The sequence below is a fragment of the Panulirus ornatus genome, chromosome 6, assembly GCF_036320965.1.
Source record: "Panulirus ornatus isolate Po-2019 chromosome 6, ASM3632096v1, whole genome shotgun sequence".
Taxonomy (NCBI): Eukaryota; Metazoa; Arthropoda; class Malacostraca; order Decapoda; family Palinuridae; genus Panulirus; species Panulirus ornatus.
In genome coordinates, this window is record NC_092229.1 from 54,666,431 (window position 1) to 54,680,211 (window position 13,781).

Consider the following 13,781-nt stretch of genomic DNA (forward strand, 5'->3'; position numbering starts at 1 on the left):
TAGAAGCAGTTTGGCGGGTTGTTTTCTTTATTATGGTATTTAAGTTATGTTTTGTTTATACGCGATCAGCGTGGGGATGGATGTAAATGGTGTCAATGAAATCTTCAATTCCATTGATAATGAACATTATCATATTGCAAGAAAATAGACTTGTTTGTGAATTGTCTCAGCTTACCATCCGTTGGCCACAAAGGATGACAGAACGGTTTCTTTAAGCTTCAAAGCTTTATTAACCATCACTTGTTATGTACATAACCTTGCAAGAAAGAAGTTGAAGGCCATGGGTCTAATAAGGAATAACCGTGTAAGTGGATTAACGAGTGTGAGCGTGGATGGGAGTCCAGACGCATGTGGGGGGCATGGCGGGTTGGCGGGTAAACTTGCCGCCCAGAGGTATAAACACCTGGCCATTCGGCTTATTTGTTTCTGTTTCTATGGTCGCCTGTTACAGAGAAATCCCCATCCCTCTTACTGATACCTGAAACAATATTAAATGGAATATTGTGATTTAAGAATCGTAAATTGTCAGATTTCTTTGGCGGCCGGCGTGGGAAACGAGTCTTCGTAAAGGGTTTATTTTTTTAGTTTTTCTTTAGGATTGCTGTGTTGTTATAGTTAATCATGGAGTGTATTTATGCAATAAAAGTTGCTGCTTTATTTGTGAAATCAGGATATAGCTTGTGATTTAAAAACAAGAGGTCTTCAAAATAGAAAGCATCTAGGCCTTAGCACACGGAACTAAGATCTTGATTCACTCCTAAATCGCAGTGTATGGATTTAATGTAATGTGTTCACATCCTGTTGTCAAGAAATTTTGCTGATATGATGATATCAAGTAATTAATGAATTTCCTGTAATTATCTTTACTGTGTTAGCAATACTTAATAGTGATTGTTTTCAGTATGCAATATGCACTTCATATAGATCACATTCACTGGAGTGTTTTAATGGATGCAAGTTGCATTTTTTAGTGTATGCAGACATCATACATAGATTTTAAGATGCTGTATTGTTTGTAAGGAATGTTTAAAAGATAGGGCTACCCCAGTGAAAATTCCCTTCCCACACAGTGCAAATAGGTAATTACATGGTCTGAGTAGTGATATATATTATCTTAGAATATTTCAGCAAGTTATTTGGTAAATTCATCAATAATTCTTTCTTCCTTGCAGGCCCTGTTAGCATCACCAGACCTTCACCACAAAGCAACACACACACACAGCCTCATGTCTCAGAACCAAAGAAGGTAGGTGCTGCATTAAAATTTACTCGATTTTCTCAGAATTAGGAGGATCACATTGTTTTATAAATATAATAAAAAGCTATTTTAGCACAGTTTTCTCTTTAGTAAGCACAGTCCTGATTATAATAATTTTGCATGAATGGAAGAAAACCTCAATTGGTCTTCATTTGGTCTTTATACCTATAGCCCCTTTTACTCATGTAACTTTGTACTGAAATTTAAATTTTCTGTAATTTTTGTACTTGCTATCTTATTTGGTGACAAATTTCTATCCTATTTGGCAGCTTACTCCACTCACTGGCATCTTGTTTCTGTATCAGTGCCTTCCTGTATTATTGTTAAACTAGATTCTTCAAGTTTGAAACCAGTCTTGTGCATTTTAGAATTTCAAGGTTGGATATTCGTTGTAATTTATTGATATTCCCTTTAACCGTCATCTAATTTAACATTTTGATCATATCACTCCTTATTCTCTGCCTTTTTAGAAAGTGCAGATATATTTCCCAGGTCTCTTCTCATGGACTAAAAGCCAGGGATGATTTTTGTAATTCATAAATATGTGCTTTCTAGAGCCTGTAATATGGCACCCCAAACTGTAATGCATAATCAGGGTGTGGTCTTACCAGAGAGATACATCTTTTGTATAACATGCACTTTTATTGTGAACACTTTTATAAACAAATCCAAGTGATTTTTCACTTTATTTAGGACTTTCTTACATGGCTGCTCCAGTTTTAAGTCTGTTTTATTAAAGCTTCAAGATCTTGCACACACTCATTTCTCAATACTGTATCTATGTTAAGCTGATGCACATGACTGTTTTTTCTCCAAGTTTGAAACACTAAACTTGTTATTATTGAGTTTCATTTGACACAGATCTCCATGCAGTGCTATAGAATGTTCTTGATTTTATTTTTGTAACAGCAAATGTTTCATGTCAATCAGCCATGCTGTGATCCAATTTAAAACTTCCTGAGTAATACTAAGAACTGATTTCTTTATTACCTTTCATAAGTGTTTGCTTTGAAGAATGTATGTGAGAAATACTTAGAAAAGCAAATGGATTTGTATGTAGCATTTATGGATCTGGAGAAGGCATATGATAGAGTTGATAGAGATGCTCTGTGGAAGGTATTAAGAATATATGGTGTGGGAGGAAAGTTGTTAGAAGCAGTGAAAAGTTTTTATCGAGGATGTAAGGCATGTGTACGTGTAGGAAGAGAGGAAAGTGATTGGTTCTCAGTGAATGTAGGTTTGCGGCAGGGGTGTGTGGTCTCCATGGTTGTTTAATTTGTTTATGGATGGGGTTGTTAGGGAGGTAAATGCAAGAGTTTTGGAAAGAGGGGCAAGTATGAAGTCTGTTGGGGATGAGAGAGCTTGGGAAGTGAGTCAGTTGTTGTTCGCTGATGATACAGCGCTGGTGGCGGATTCATGTGAGAAACTGCAGAAGCTGGTGACTGAGTTTGGTAAAGTGTGTGGAAGAAGAAAGTTAAGAGTAAATGTGAATAAGAGCAAGGTTATTAGGTACAGTAGGGTTGAGGGTCAAGTCAATTGGGATCCCAGGTGAGTTTGAATGGAGAAAAACTGGAGGAAGTGAAGTGTTTTAGATATCTGGGAGTGGATCTGGCAGCGGATGGAACCATGGAAGCGGAAGTGGATCATAGGGTGGGGGAGGGGGCGAAAATTCTGGGGGCCTTGAAGAATGTGTGGAAGTCGAGAACATTATCTCGGAAAGCAAAAATGGGTATGTTTGAAGGAATAGTGGTTCCAACAATGTTGTATGGTTGCGAGGCATGGGCTATGGATAGAGTAGTGCGCAGGAGGATGGATGTGCTGGAAATGAGATGTTTGAGGACAATGTGTGGTGTGAGGTGGTTTGATCGATTGAGTAACGTAAGGGTAAGAGAGATGTGTGGAAATAAAAAGAGCGTGGTTGAGAGAGCAGAAGAGGGTGTTTTGAAGTGGTTTGGGCACATGGAGAGAATGAGTGAGGAAAGATTGACCAAGAGGATATATGTGTCGGAGGTTGAGGGAACGAGGAGAAGAGGGAGACCAAATTGGAGGTGGAAAGATGGAGTGAAAAAGATTTTGTGTGATCGGGGCCTGAACATGCAGGAGGGTGAAAGGAGGGCAAGGAATAGAGTGAATTGGAGCGATGTGGTATACCGGGGTTGACGTGCTGTCAGTGGATTGAATCAAGGCATGTGAAGCGTCTGGGGTAAACCATGGAAAGCTGTGGTGTGTATATTTGCGTGTGTGGACGTATGTATATACATGTGTATGGGGGTGGGTTGGGCCATTTCTTTCGTCTGTTTCCTTGCGCTACCTCGCAAACGCGGGAGACAGCGACAAAGTATAATAAAAAAAAAAAATAAATAAACTGCTGGATTGCTTACTGAAGTCAAGATAGATAATGTCATGCTTTTCATCATAGTCTGCCAGTAAAAAACTAGTGAAAATGGCAGCAAAATTGTGAGACTTCTTTTGTAGATGTTAAAACTTTTATTTACCATTACTGCCTCCAGAAACTTTCCCACTACTGACCTTAGACTAATTGGATGATTGAGGCTACTACTCAGAACATCAGTTATAGGGATATTTTGTATATTTTCATGGTTACTCTCGTGGTTGGTTATTTCAGTGATTTTTATCCAGTAGAGATTTACTAAGTCCTTAAAAGTAATACTTGACCAAAAACTGAAAGTATGTAAACTTGATGCATAGTTCTTAGTAAAATTTTATCCAAGTAATTTGGTCTTGCAGACTGAAAAATGGTTCACTGTCAACTAGAATTAAACCGGCAATTCTAAGAACAAGAAAAAGGAGGAGCTCAGAGAACGAAGAAGATGAACAGCAAGTAAAGCAAGCCCGAGTGGAACCCTCAGAAATGGTATTTGGTGGGATTAATTTTTTTTTATTAGTTGTAAGTCTCAGTGGTCTGTTTTATATTCATGCTCCTTTCCTGTATTAAGGTATATAATAAATGTATTTCTTGCCATAAGTTAGGTGAATGATAGAATGACTTTAAAGGATGGATTTTTCTCTTTTCTGTACTTGCAAGAGGTCAAACATTGAATGTAAGTATATTTACATGTATGTTCTTAGTAACCTTATATTAGTAAGTTTGGAAAAGTTCTGTTTTTGTGCTAGATTGTTTGTCAGGAAGTGTATTATATAAATCCAGATAGACCCAAATGAGCTTGAACTGAGAAGCATTGGATTTCCTAAATTCTGGAAAATTAACTTAGATTAGAGCACACTATTTTAACAGGCACATATTACTGTAGGCAATGAATTTACTTTCATAACTTCACTTTGCTTCTGGTTGACCAGATGGAATAAAGGCAAGTATGAATTATGTACATGTGTATATATGTATATGTCTGTATGCTTATATGTATATGTATACATTGAAATGTATAGGTATGTATATGTGCGTGTGTGGATGTGTATGTATATACATGTGTATGTGGGTGGGTTGGGCCATTTTTTTGTCTGTTTCCTTGCACTACCTCACAGATTAGGAAGGGTAGTGAGTGGTGGGATGAAGTAAGATTGTTAGTGAAAGAGAAGAGAGGTGTTTGGACAACATTTGCAGAGAAGGAGTGCAAATGACTGGGAGATGTATAAAAGAAAGTGGCAGGTGTTCAAGAGAAAGGTGCATTAGGTGAAAAAGAGGGCAAATGAGAGTTGGGGTGAGAGAGTATCATTAGATTTTAGGAAAAATGAAAAGATGTTTAGGAAGGAGGTAAATAAAGTGCGTAAGACGAGAATAAATGGGAAGATTGGTGAAGGGGGCTAATGGGGAGGTAATAACAAGTAGTGGTGAAGTGAGAAGATGGAGTGAGTATTTTGAAGGTTTGTTGAATGTGTTTGATGATTGAGTGGCAAATATAGGGTGTTTTGGTCGAGGTAGTGTGCAAAAAGAGAGGGTCAGGGAGAGTGATTTAGTAAAACAGAAAAGAGGTAGTGAACGCTTTACGGAAGATGAAAGACAGCAAGGAGGCAGGTTTGGATGGTATTGCAGTGGAATTTATTAAAAAAGAGGGTGACTGTGTTGTTGACTGGTTGGTAAGGATATTCAGTATATGTATGGTTCATGGTGAAGTGCCTGAGGATTAGCGGAATGCATGCATAGTGCCATTGTTCAGAGGCAAAGGGGATAAAGGTGAGTGTTCAAATTACAGAGGTATAAGTTTGTTGAGTATTCCTGGGAAATTATATGGGAGGATATTGATTGAGAGGGTAAAGGCATGTACAGAGCATCAAATTGGGTTAGAGCATTTTAGTTTCAGAAGTGGTAGAGGTGTGGATCAGGTGTTTGCTTTGAAGAATGTGTGTGAGAAATACTTAGAAAAACAGATGTATTTGCATGTAGCATTTATGGTTCTGTAGATGGCATATGATAGGGTTGATAAAGATGCTTTGTGGAAGGTTTTAAGAGTATATGGTGTGGTAGGTAAGTTGCTAGAAGCAGTGAAAAGATTTTACCGAGGATGTAAGGCATTTGTACGAGTAGGAAGAGAGGAAAGTGATTGGTTCCCAGTGAGTCGGTTTGCGGCAGGGGTGTGTGATGTCTCCATGGTTGTTTAGTTTGTTTATGGATGTGGTAGTTAGGTAAGTGAATGGAAGAGTTTTGGAGAGAGGGGCAAGTATGCAGTCTGTTGTGGATGAGAGGGCTTGGGAAGTAAGTCAGTTGTTAATCGCTGATGATACAGCGCTGGTGGCTAATCTGGGTGAGAAACTACAGAGGTTGGTGACTGAGTTTGATAAAGTGTGTGAAAGGAGAGTGTTGAGAGTAATTGTGAGTAAGAACAAAGTTATAAGATTTAGTAGGGTGAAGGGGCAAGTTAATTGGGAGGTAAGTTTGAATGGAGAAAAACTGGAGGAAGTGAAGTGTTTTAGACTAGATGTCTGGGAGTGGAATTAACAGTGGATAGAACCATGGAAGCAGAAGTGAGTCATAGAGTTGGGGAGGGGGCAAAGGTTCTGGGAGTGTTGCAGAATGTGTGGAGAGCAATGTCTTGGAGAGCAAAAATGGGTATGTTTAAAGGAATAGTGGTTCCAATGATGTTATATGGTTGTGAGACATGGGCTATCGATAGGGTTATGCAGAGGAGGGTGGATGTGTTGGAAATTAAATGTTTGAGGACAATATGTGGTGAGGTGATTTGATCGAGTAAGTAATGAAAGGATAAGAGAGATATGTGGTAATAAAAGGGTGTGATAGAGAGAGCAGAAGAGTGTGTGTTGAAATGGTATGACCGCCATGGAGAGAATGAGTGAGGAAAAGTTGATAAAAAGAATATATGTGTGTCAGAAATGGAGGGAATGAGATCAAATTGGAATTGGGGGGATGTAGAGAAAAAGATTCGAAACAGCTTCACCTTAGCAAGGTAGCAGTAAGGCAGAAGAAAAAAATGGCTAATTTCCACATGACATATATATATATATATATATATATATATATATATATATATATATATATATATATATATAGTTGTCACATATTACGTACTGAAGCCAGATCATGTCATCCTTAGCTAAGTCTCAAACTATTCAATTGTGTATCTTGACTGCATCAGATTTTGGTTTCGCCCATTGTCAGCATGTTTGATCCTTCATTTACCACATTACTCTAATTCATGCTATCCAGTACATGCTTCACATTCCTGAATGTTCAAACCTTGTCACCACAAAGCCTCCTTTTCTCTATCCTTCCTTTTTCTTCTTTTCTGTATTGCTTGCTCCCCTTTTAAAATATAGTTCCTCTTGCTCTTTCTTTACCCATCCTCACCATATAACTGCCTCTCAGTCAACCTGACCTTAGTACCACACCTCTCTCAGTGATGCTGTCATTATATACATTATCAACCTATCTCACCATATATTATCTTCAAGCTTGAATTTCCATCACATCCATCTTTGTCCTCAGTTTTGCATTCTTTGTTCAAGACCAACATAACATACAACATTCAAGACTACTAAATCTTCAAATATACCCTTCCTTACCTTTGCAGACAGTGATGTGTCCCTCCACATGTTCCTTATTGAACCCAGAACCCGTCTTCTCTTCTACCTTATGACCCACTTCAGCGCAAATGGTTCCATCCACTGCAAATTTACCTGGATGTAATTTAATGATTTGTGTCAACAGCCTCAGCCGTTAGGTGACGTAACTTCCAGTCTCAATGTTGAGAGGGAAAGATCGGTAACCCCAGACAACCCAGTTCCTGACACATGGCAAAAGTATGTTTCTTTTTCTATTGTGTTGTCATTGGTTGTTTGATCATAATGAGAGCATTCTTTATGTTAACGTATTGTTTTGGTTAATAAACTCACTTTAGCTGTGGTGTTTAGGATTTTTGTGAAGCTTGGAATGATTGGACAGTAATGGATTTGTCTCCTTAGATTTCGGGGTTTGACATGCCTCTCGACACCACAGTCCACCAGGAAGCCATCTTTGCCAAAGTTAAGTTGGGCAGACCAAGGACAGGTGTGGGCGCTCATGTGCCGTAAGGACCGCTTGTACCCCCGGCGCCCAGACTACCTCACACAACATCCCTCACTCCAGGCGAGAATGAGGGCCATTCTCTTAGACTGGTTGACAGAGGTGAGACCATTTGAAGAACCAACTGTTGCATCTCAAATGATTATATTGTGATGTATATTATCCAAAACTTCCCTGTATGTCATGGAAGGTGACTAAAAGGGTGGGAGCATGGGGCTGGAAATCCTCCCCTCAGGTTTAACTCTTCCAAAAGAAGGAACGGAGAAAGGGGTCAAGTGAGGATTTTCCCTTCAAGGCTGTCCTTTGTTCTTGACACTACCTTGCTGATGTGGGAAATGGCAAATATGTATGTATCTTTATTGAAATGGTATCTTGTATTTCCTTTATCTGGTAGATTGTAGTATTCATATCTCTTTTGCTTCGTTCATGCATTAAGCCTCGTGCAATGAATTGCATTGATCAGGTAAGTATTTATTATTTTGATTTTCATGGACTGAACCAGGGCATGTAAAACATCTGGGGTAAACCATGGAAAGGTCTGTGGGATTACAAGTCCCACACTTCCTTTCCTTTTAGTTGCCTTCTGTGACACGCAAGGAATATGTGGGAAGTATTCTTTCTTCCCAATCCCCAGCCCAGAGGGGCAGCTGGAGAGAAGTCTGATCACTGTCTTATGGAGGCGAAGGTGAAGACTTGTAGAGGCTTTCAGAAAAGAGGAGAGAATGTTCGGGAGGAGAGAGTGGTGAGAGTAAGTGAGCTTGGAAAGGAGATTTGTGTGAGGAGGTATCAGGAGAGATTGAGTGAAGAATGGGAAAAGGTGAGAGCAAATGACGTGGGGGGAGGAATGGGATGTATTTAGGGAAGCAGTGATGGGTTGTAAAAAAGATGCATGTGGCATGAGAAAGGTGGGAGGTGGGCAGATTAGAAAGGGTAGTGAGTGGTGGGATGAAGTAAGATTGTTAGTGAAAGAGAAGGGAGAGGCATTTGGACGATATTTGCAGGGAAGTATTGCAAATTACTGGGAGGTGTATAAGAGAAAGCAGCAGGTCAAGAGAATGGTGCACGAGTTGAAAAAGAGGGCAAATAAGAGTTGGGGTGAGAGTATCATTAAATTTTAGGGAGAATAAAAATATGTTTTGGAAGGTTAATAACGTGTGTAAGACGAGAACAAATGGAAATAACGATGAAGAGAGCAAGTGAGGAAGTGATAACAGACAGTGGAGTGAGTATTTTGAATATTTGTTGAATGTGTTTGATGATAGAGTGGCAGATATAGGGTGTGTTGGTCGGGATGGTGTACAAAGTGAGAGGGTCAGGGAGAATGATTTGGCGAAAAGAGAAGAGGTAGTGAAAGCTTTGCAGATGAAAGTTGGCAAGGCTGCAGGTTTTAATGGTATTACAGTGGAATTTATTTAAAAAGGTGATGACTGTATTGTTGACTGATTGGTAAGGATATTCAGTGTATGTATGGACCATGGTGATGTGCCTGAGGATTGGTGGAATGCATGCATAGTGCCATTGCACAAAGGAAAGGGGATAAAGGTGAGTGTTCAAACCACAGAGGTATAAGTTTGTAGAGTATTCCTGGGAAATTATATGGGAGGGTATTGATTGAGAGGTTGAAGGCATGCACAGAGCATCAGATTGGGGAAGAGTCGTGTGGTTTCTGAGGTGGTAGAGGATGTGTCGATCAGGTGTTTGCTTTGAAGAAGGTATGTGAGAGATACTTAGAAAAACAGATGGATTTGTATGTAGCATTTCTGGATTTAGAGAAGGCATATGATAGGGTTAATAGAAAAACTGATGGATTTGTATGTAGCATTTATGGATCTGGAGAAGGCATATGATAGGGGTGATAGGAATGTCTTGTGGAAGGTTTTAGGAGTATATAGGATGTTTTGGTCGGTATGGTGTGTGAAGTGAGAGGGTCAGGGAGAATGGTTTGGTAAACAGAGAAGAGATAGCGAAAGCTTTGCGGATGATAAAAGCCGGCAAGGCAGTGGGTTTGGATAGTATTGCAGTGGAATTTATTTAAATAAAGGGGTGACTGCGTTGTTGATTGGTTGGTAAGGATATTTAATGTATTTCGTGTGTTTCCTTGCACTTCCTCACTAACGCAGGAGACGGCGATTAAGTATTATACTTATACTTTGTTGCTGTCTCCCGCGTTAGCGAGGTAGCACAAGGAAACACGAAAGATTGGCCCAACCCACCCACATACACATGTATGTACATACACGTCCACACACGTACGTATACATACCTATACATCTCAACATATACACATATATACACACACATATACATATATTCACATGTACATAATTCATACTGTCTGCCCTTATTCATTCCCGTCGGCACCCCACCACACATGAAATGAAAACTCCCTCCCCCCGCATGTGCGCGAGGTAGCGCTAGGAAAAGACAACAAAGGCCACATTCGTTCACACTCAGTCTCTAGCTGTCATGTATAATGCACCCAAACCACAGCTCCAGGCCCCACAGAACTTTCCATGGTTTACCCCAGACGCTTCACATGCCCTGGTTTAATCCATTGACAGCACATCGACCCTGGTATACCACATCGTTCCAATTCACTCTATTCCTTGCACACCTTTCACCCTCCTCCATGCTCAGACCCTCATCACTCAAAAATCTTTTTCGCTTTGTCTTTCCACTTCCAATTTGGTCTCCCATTTCTCCTTGTTCCCTCCACCTCTGACACATATATCCTCTTTGTCAATCTTTCCTCACTCATTCTCTCCATGTGACCACACCATTTCTAAACCCTCTTCTGCTCTCTCAACCACACTCTTTTTTATAACCCTACATCTCTCGTACCCTTTCATTACTTACTCAATCAAACCACCTCACACCACATATTGTCCTCAAACATCTCATTTCAAACACATCCACCCCCCTCCGCACAACTCTATCTATAGCCTACGCCATGCAACCACATAACATTGTTTGAACCACTATTCCTTCAAACATACCCATTTTTGCTTTTCAAGATAACTTTCTCGACTTCCACACTTTTTTCAACGCTCCCACAACTTTCGCCCCCTCCCCCACCTTATGATTCACTTCCGCTTCCATGGTTCCATCTGCTGCCAAATCCACTCCCAGATATCTAAAACACTTCACTATCTCCAGTTTTTCTCCATTCAAACTTACCTCCTAATTGACTTGTCCCTCAACCCTACTGTACCTAATAATCGTGCTCTTATTCACATTTACTCTCAGCTTTCTTCTTTCACACACTTTACCAAACTCAGTCACCAGCTTCTGCAGTTTCTCACCGGAATCAGCCACCAGCGCTGTATCATCAGCGAACAACAACTGACTCACTTCCCAAGCTCTCTCATCCACAACAGACTTCATACTGGCCCCTCTTTCCAAAACTCTTGCATTCACCTCCCTAACAACCCCATCCATAAACAAATTAAACAACCATGGAGACATCACGCACCCCTGCCACAAACCAACATTCACTGAGAACCAATCACTTTCCTCTCTTCCTACACGTACACATGCCTTACATCCTCAATAAGAACTTTTCACTGCTTCTAACAACTTACCTCCCACACCATGTATTCTTATGGTGTAGGAGTGTTCAAATTACAGAGGCATGTTTGTTGAGTATTCCTGGGAAGTTATATGGGAGGGTATTGATTGTGAGGGTAAAGGCATGTACAGAGCATCAGATTGGGGAAGAGCAGTGTGGTTTCAGAAGTGGATCAGGTGTTTGCTTTGAAGAATGTATGTGAGAAATACTTAGAAAAACATATGGATTTGTATGTAGCATTTATGGATCTGGAGAAGGCATATGATATGGTTGATAGAGATGCTTTGCAGAAGGTTTTAAGAGTTAAGTATGATAAATAAGTAGATGAATATTTTTATTATATTTTTTATGGCACCTAATCACTGTTTCCTGCATTAGCTAGGTAGTGCCAGGAAACAGACAACGAATGCCCATCCACTCGTATACACATATATATACATAAATGCCCATACACATACATATGCATATACATATCTACATATACATACACATACACTGACATGTACATATTCATACTTGCTTGCCTACATCCATTCCTGCCTCTACCCCACCCTACAGGGAACAGCCTCGTGTGTATGTTAGTGCATGCAGACCAACATAATTGTATTTTTGTATATACAATTTTTTGAATGTTTGGTTACCCTTCTAATTCGTACATTCCCACCAGGTATGTGAAGTGTATAAACTACACCGGGAGACCTATTACTTAGCCACAGACTACATAGATCGGTACCTAACTGCCTCACATGATGTACCTAAGCAGCAACTTCAGCTTATAGGTTAGTATGCTTTTTCATCATCCTGCACAATAAGTGAAACTAGAAATATTTAGAATTTGCCAAAGATTGCATATTCATTTATTTTTCATGTAATGAAGGATTATTTGAGGTACCCTTTCTTTGGGGGTTAGAAAAGTGTTTTACCTTCCAAGATAAGGCACATCCATGAGGATTCAGCCCACTCCCTCTTAATCATCATAAAACTTATCTTGCCAGCAGATGCTCATACAACAGACACTGCCTGTATAACGACCTGTTCAGGTTGTGTTGTAGTTTGTTGGTGAGCTTACCCCAGGCCATTACCCTTCCTGATTCAGGTTTCTTTTGCTCTATTTAGATGTGTTGGCTGTTGCTTGATACCAAATCAGCAAGCTGTGGTGCACTTTCATCTCTGACACTGACAGAAGTCTGATAGGTATCATTGCCATTATTATTCTTTGGTTTTTCATAAGTCATGAATACGTTTTATTTTTGAATGGTGTACCTGGTTGAATTAACTTGCCACATTGTGGAGGCATCCATAGACTTTTTTCAGTCTGCCTAGTCACTGTTACATTTATTTATTAATTTCATAATGGATGTACACTTCAATATTTGTCAGTCATACATAATATTATCTGTTAAGAAGGATCCATATATTATAATTTATCCCTTCCCACCCTCTTTCCATATTGAAGAGTCATGTCTTGATTTTCTGCATACATATGCATGACACAAGCCAGTTGTCAGTGAATTATATGAATGGCTGGCTGGCTCTTATGATACCATAGGCCTCATTTGGTTGCTGTACTCCTATTGAGGTCTTGTAAATTAGGACCTCCCCACCTCAAATGTTTTATGGTGGTTGAAGGGGTTGAATCCTTTTGGATGAACTCTTTTCTTTTCTTTATGTATGAAACAAAGTTTTAATCTTTACCAAGCAATAACTACCTTATTAGATGCGTATGCTTGCACACCTTTGTTCACATACATGGAGGGTCTGTTTTAGATCTTGGAATAGTTTTTTCTTTTTATTTTTTTATGTTTATATGGTGTTTGAAATGACTGAAATAGTAGTTTGGGTGTAATGACTGGATGGGGATAGTTATGGCACAGCTATTATAAGTTCAAAGCATTTGTTACATTTTATTATTGATAGGCATGTAAAAGAGACTTTTGGATGTTAATGTTCTGAGAAAGGCAAAAGTGAAGATTTGTAGAGGTTTCCAGAAAAGAAGAATGTTGGGGAGAAGAGAGTGGTGAGAGTAAATGAGCTTGGAAAGGAGACTTGTGTGAGGAAGTACCAGGGGAGGTTGAGTGTAGAGTGTCAAAAGGTGAGAGCAAATGACGTGAGGGGAGTGGGTGAGGGATGGGATGTATTTAGGGAAGCAATGATGGCTTGTGCAAAAGATGCATATGGCATGAGAAAGGTGGGAGGTGGGCAGATTTGAAAGGTTAGTGAGTGGTTGGATGAAGAAGTAAGGGTATCAGTGAAAGAGAAGAGAGAGGCGTTTGGATGATACTTGCAGGGAAATAGTGCAAATGACTGGGAGATGTATAAAAGAAGGTGGCAGGAGGTCAAGAGAAAGGTGCAAGAGTTGAAAAAGAGGGCACATGAGAGTTGGGATGAGAGAATATCATTAAATTTTAGGGAGAATAAAAAGATGTTTTGGAAGGAGATAAATAATGTGCATAACAAGA

At 39.7% G+C, this 13,781-nt stretch overlaps 1 protein-coding gene across 4 annotated transcripts in view; it reads left to right on the forward strand.

Annotated features, from left to right (window-relative positions):
- Window positions 1-13,781, forward strand: part of LOC139749252 (G1/S-specific cyclin-E-like) — a 53,972-nt gene that overhangs the window by 318 nt on the left and 39,873 nt on the right. For 2 of the 4 annotated variants that reach the window (XM_071662988.1, XM_071662990.1), the window contains exons 2-6: window positions 1,173-1,246; window positions 4,007-4,133; window positions 7,401-7,492; window positions 7,655-7,856; window positions 11,990-12,101. In XM_071662988.1, the coding sequence (XP_071519089.1) occupies window positions 1,227-1,246; window positions 4,007-4,133; window positions 7,401-7,492; window positions 7,655-7,856; window positions 11,990-12,101 (553 nt within the window). In that variant the 5' untranslated portion in view covers window positions 1,173-1,226. Of the gene's footprint in view, window positions 1-265; window positions 305-371; window positions 394-1,172; window positions 1,247-4,006; window positions 4,134-7,400; window positions 7,493-7,654; window positions 7,857-11,989; window positions 12,102-13,781 lie in introns of those variants that run through there. The other 2 variants (XM_071662987.1, XM_071662989.1) reach the window with 2 other exon arrangements.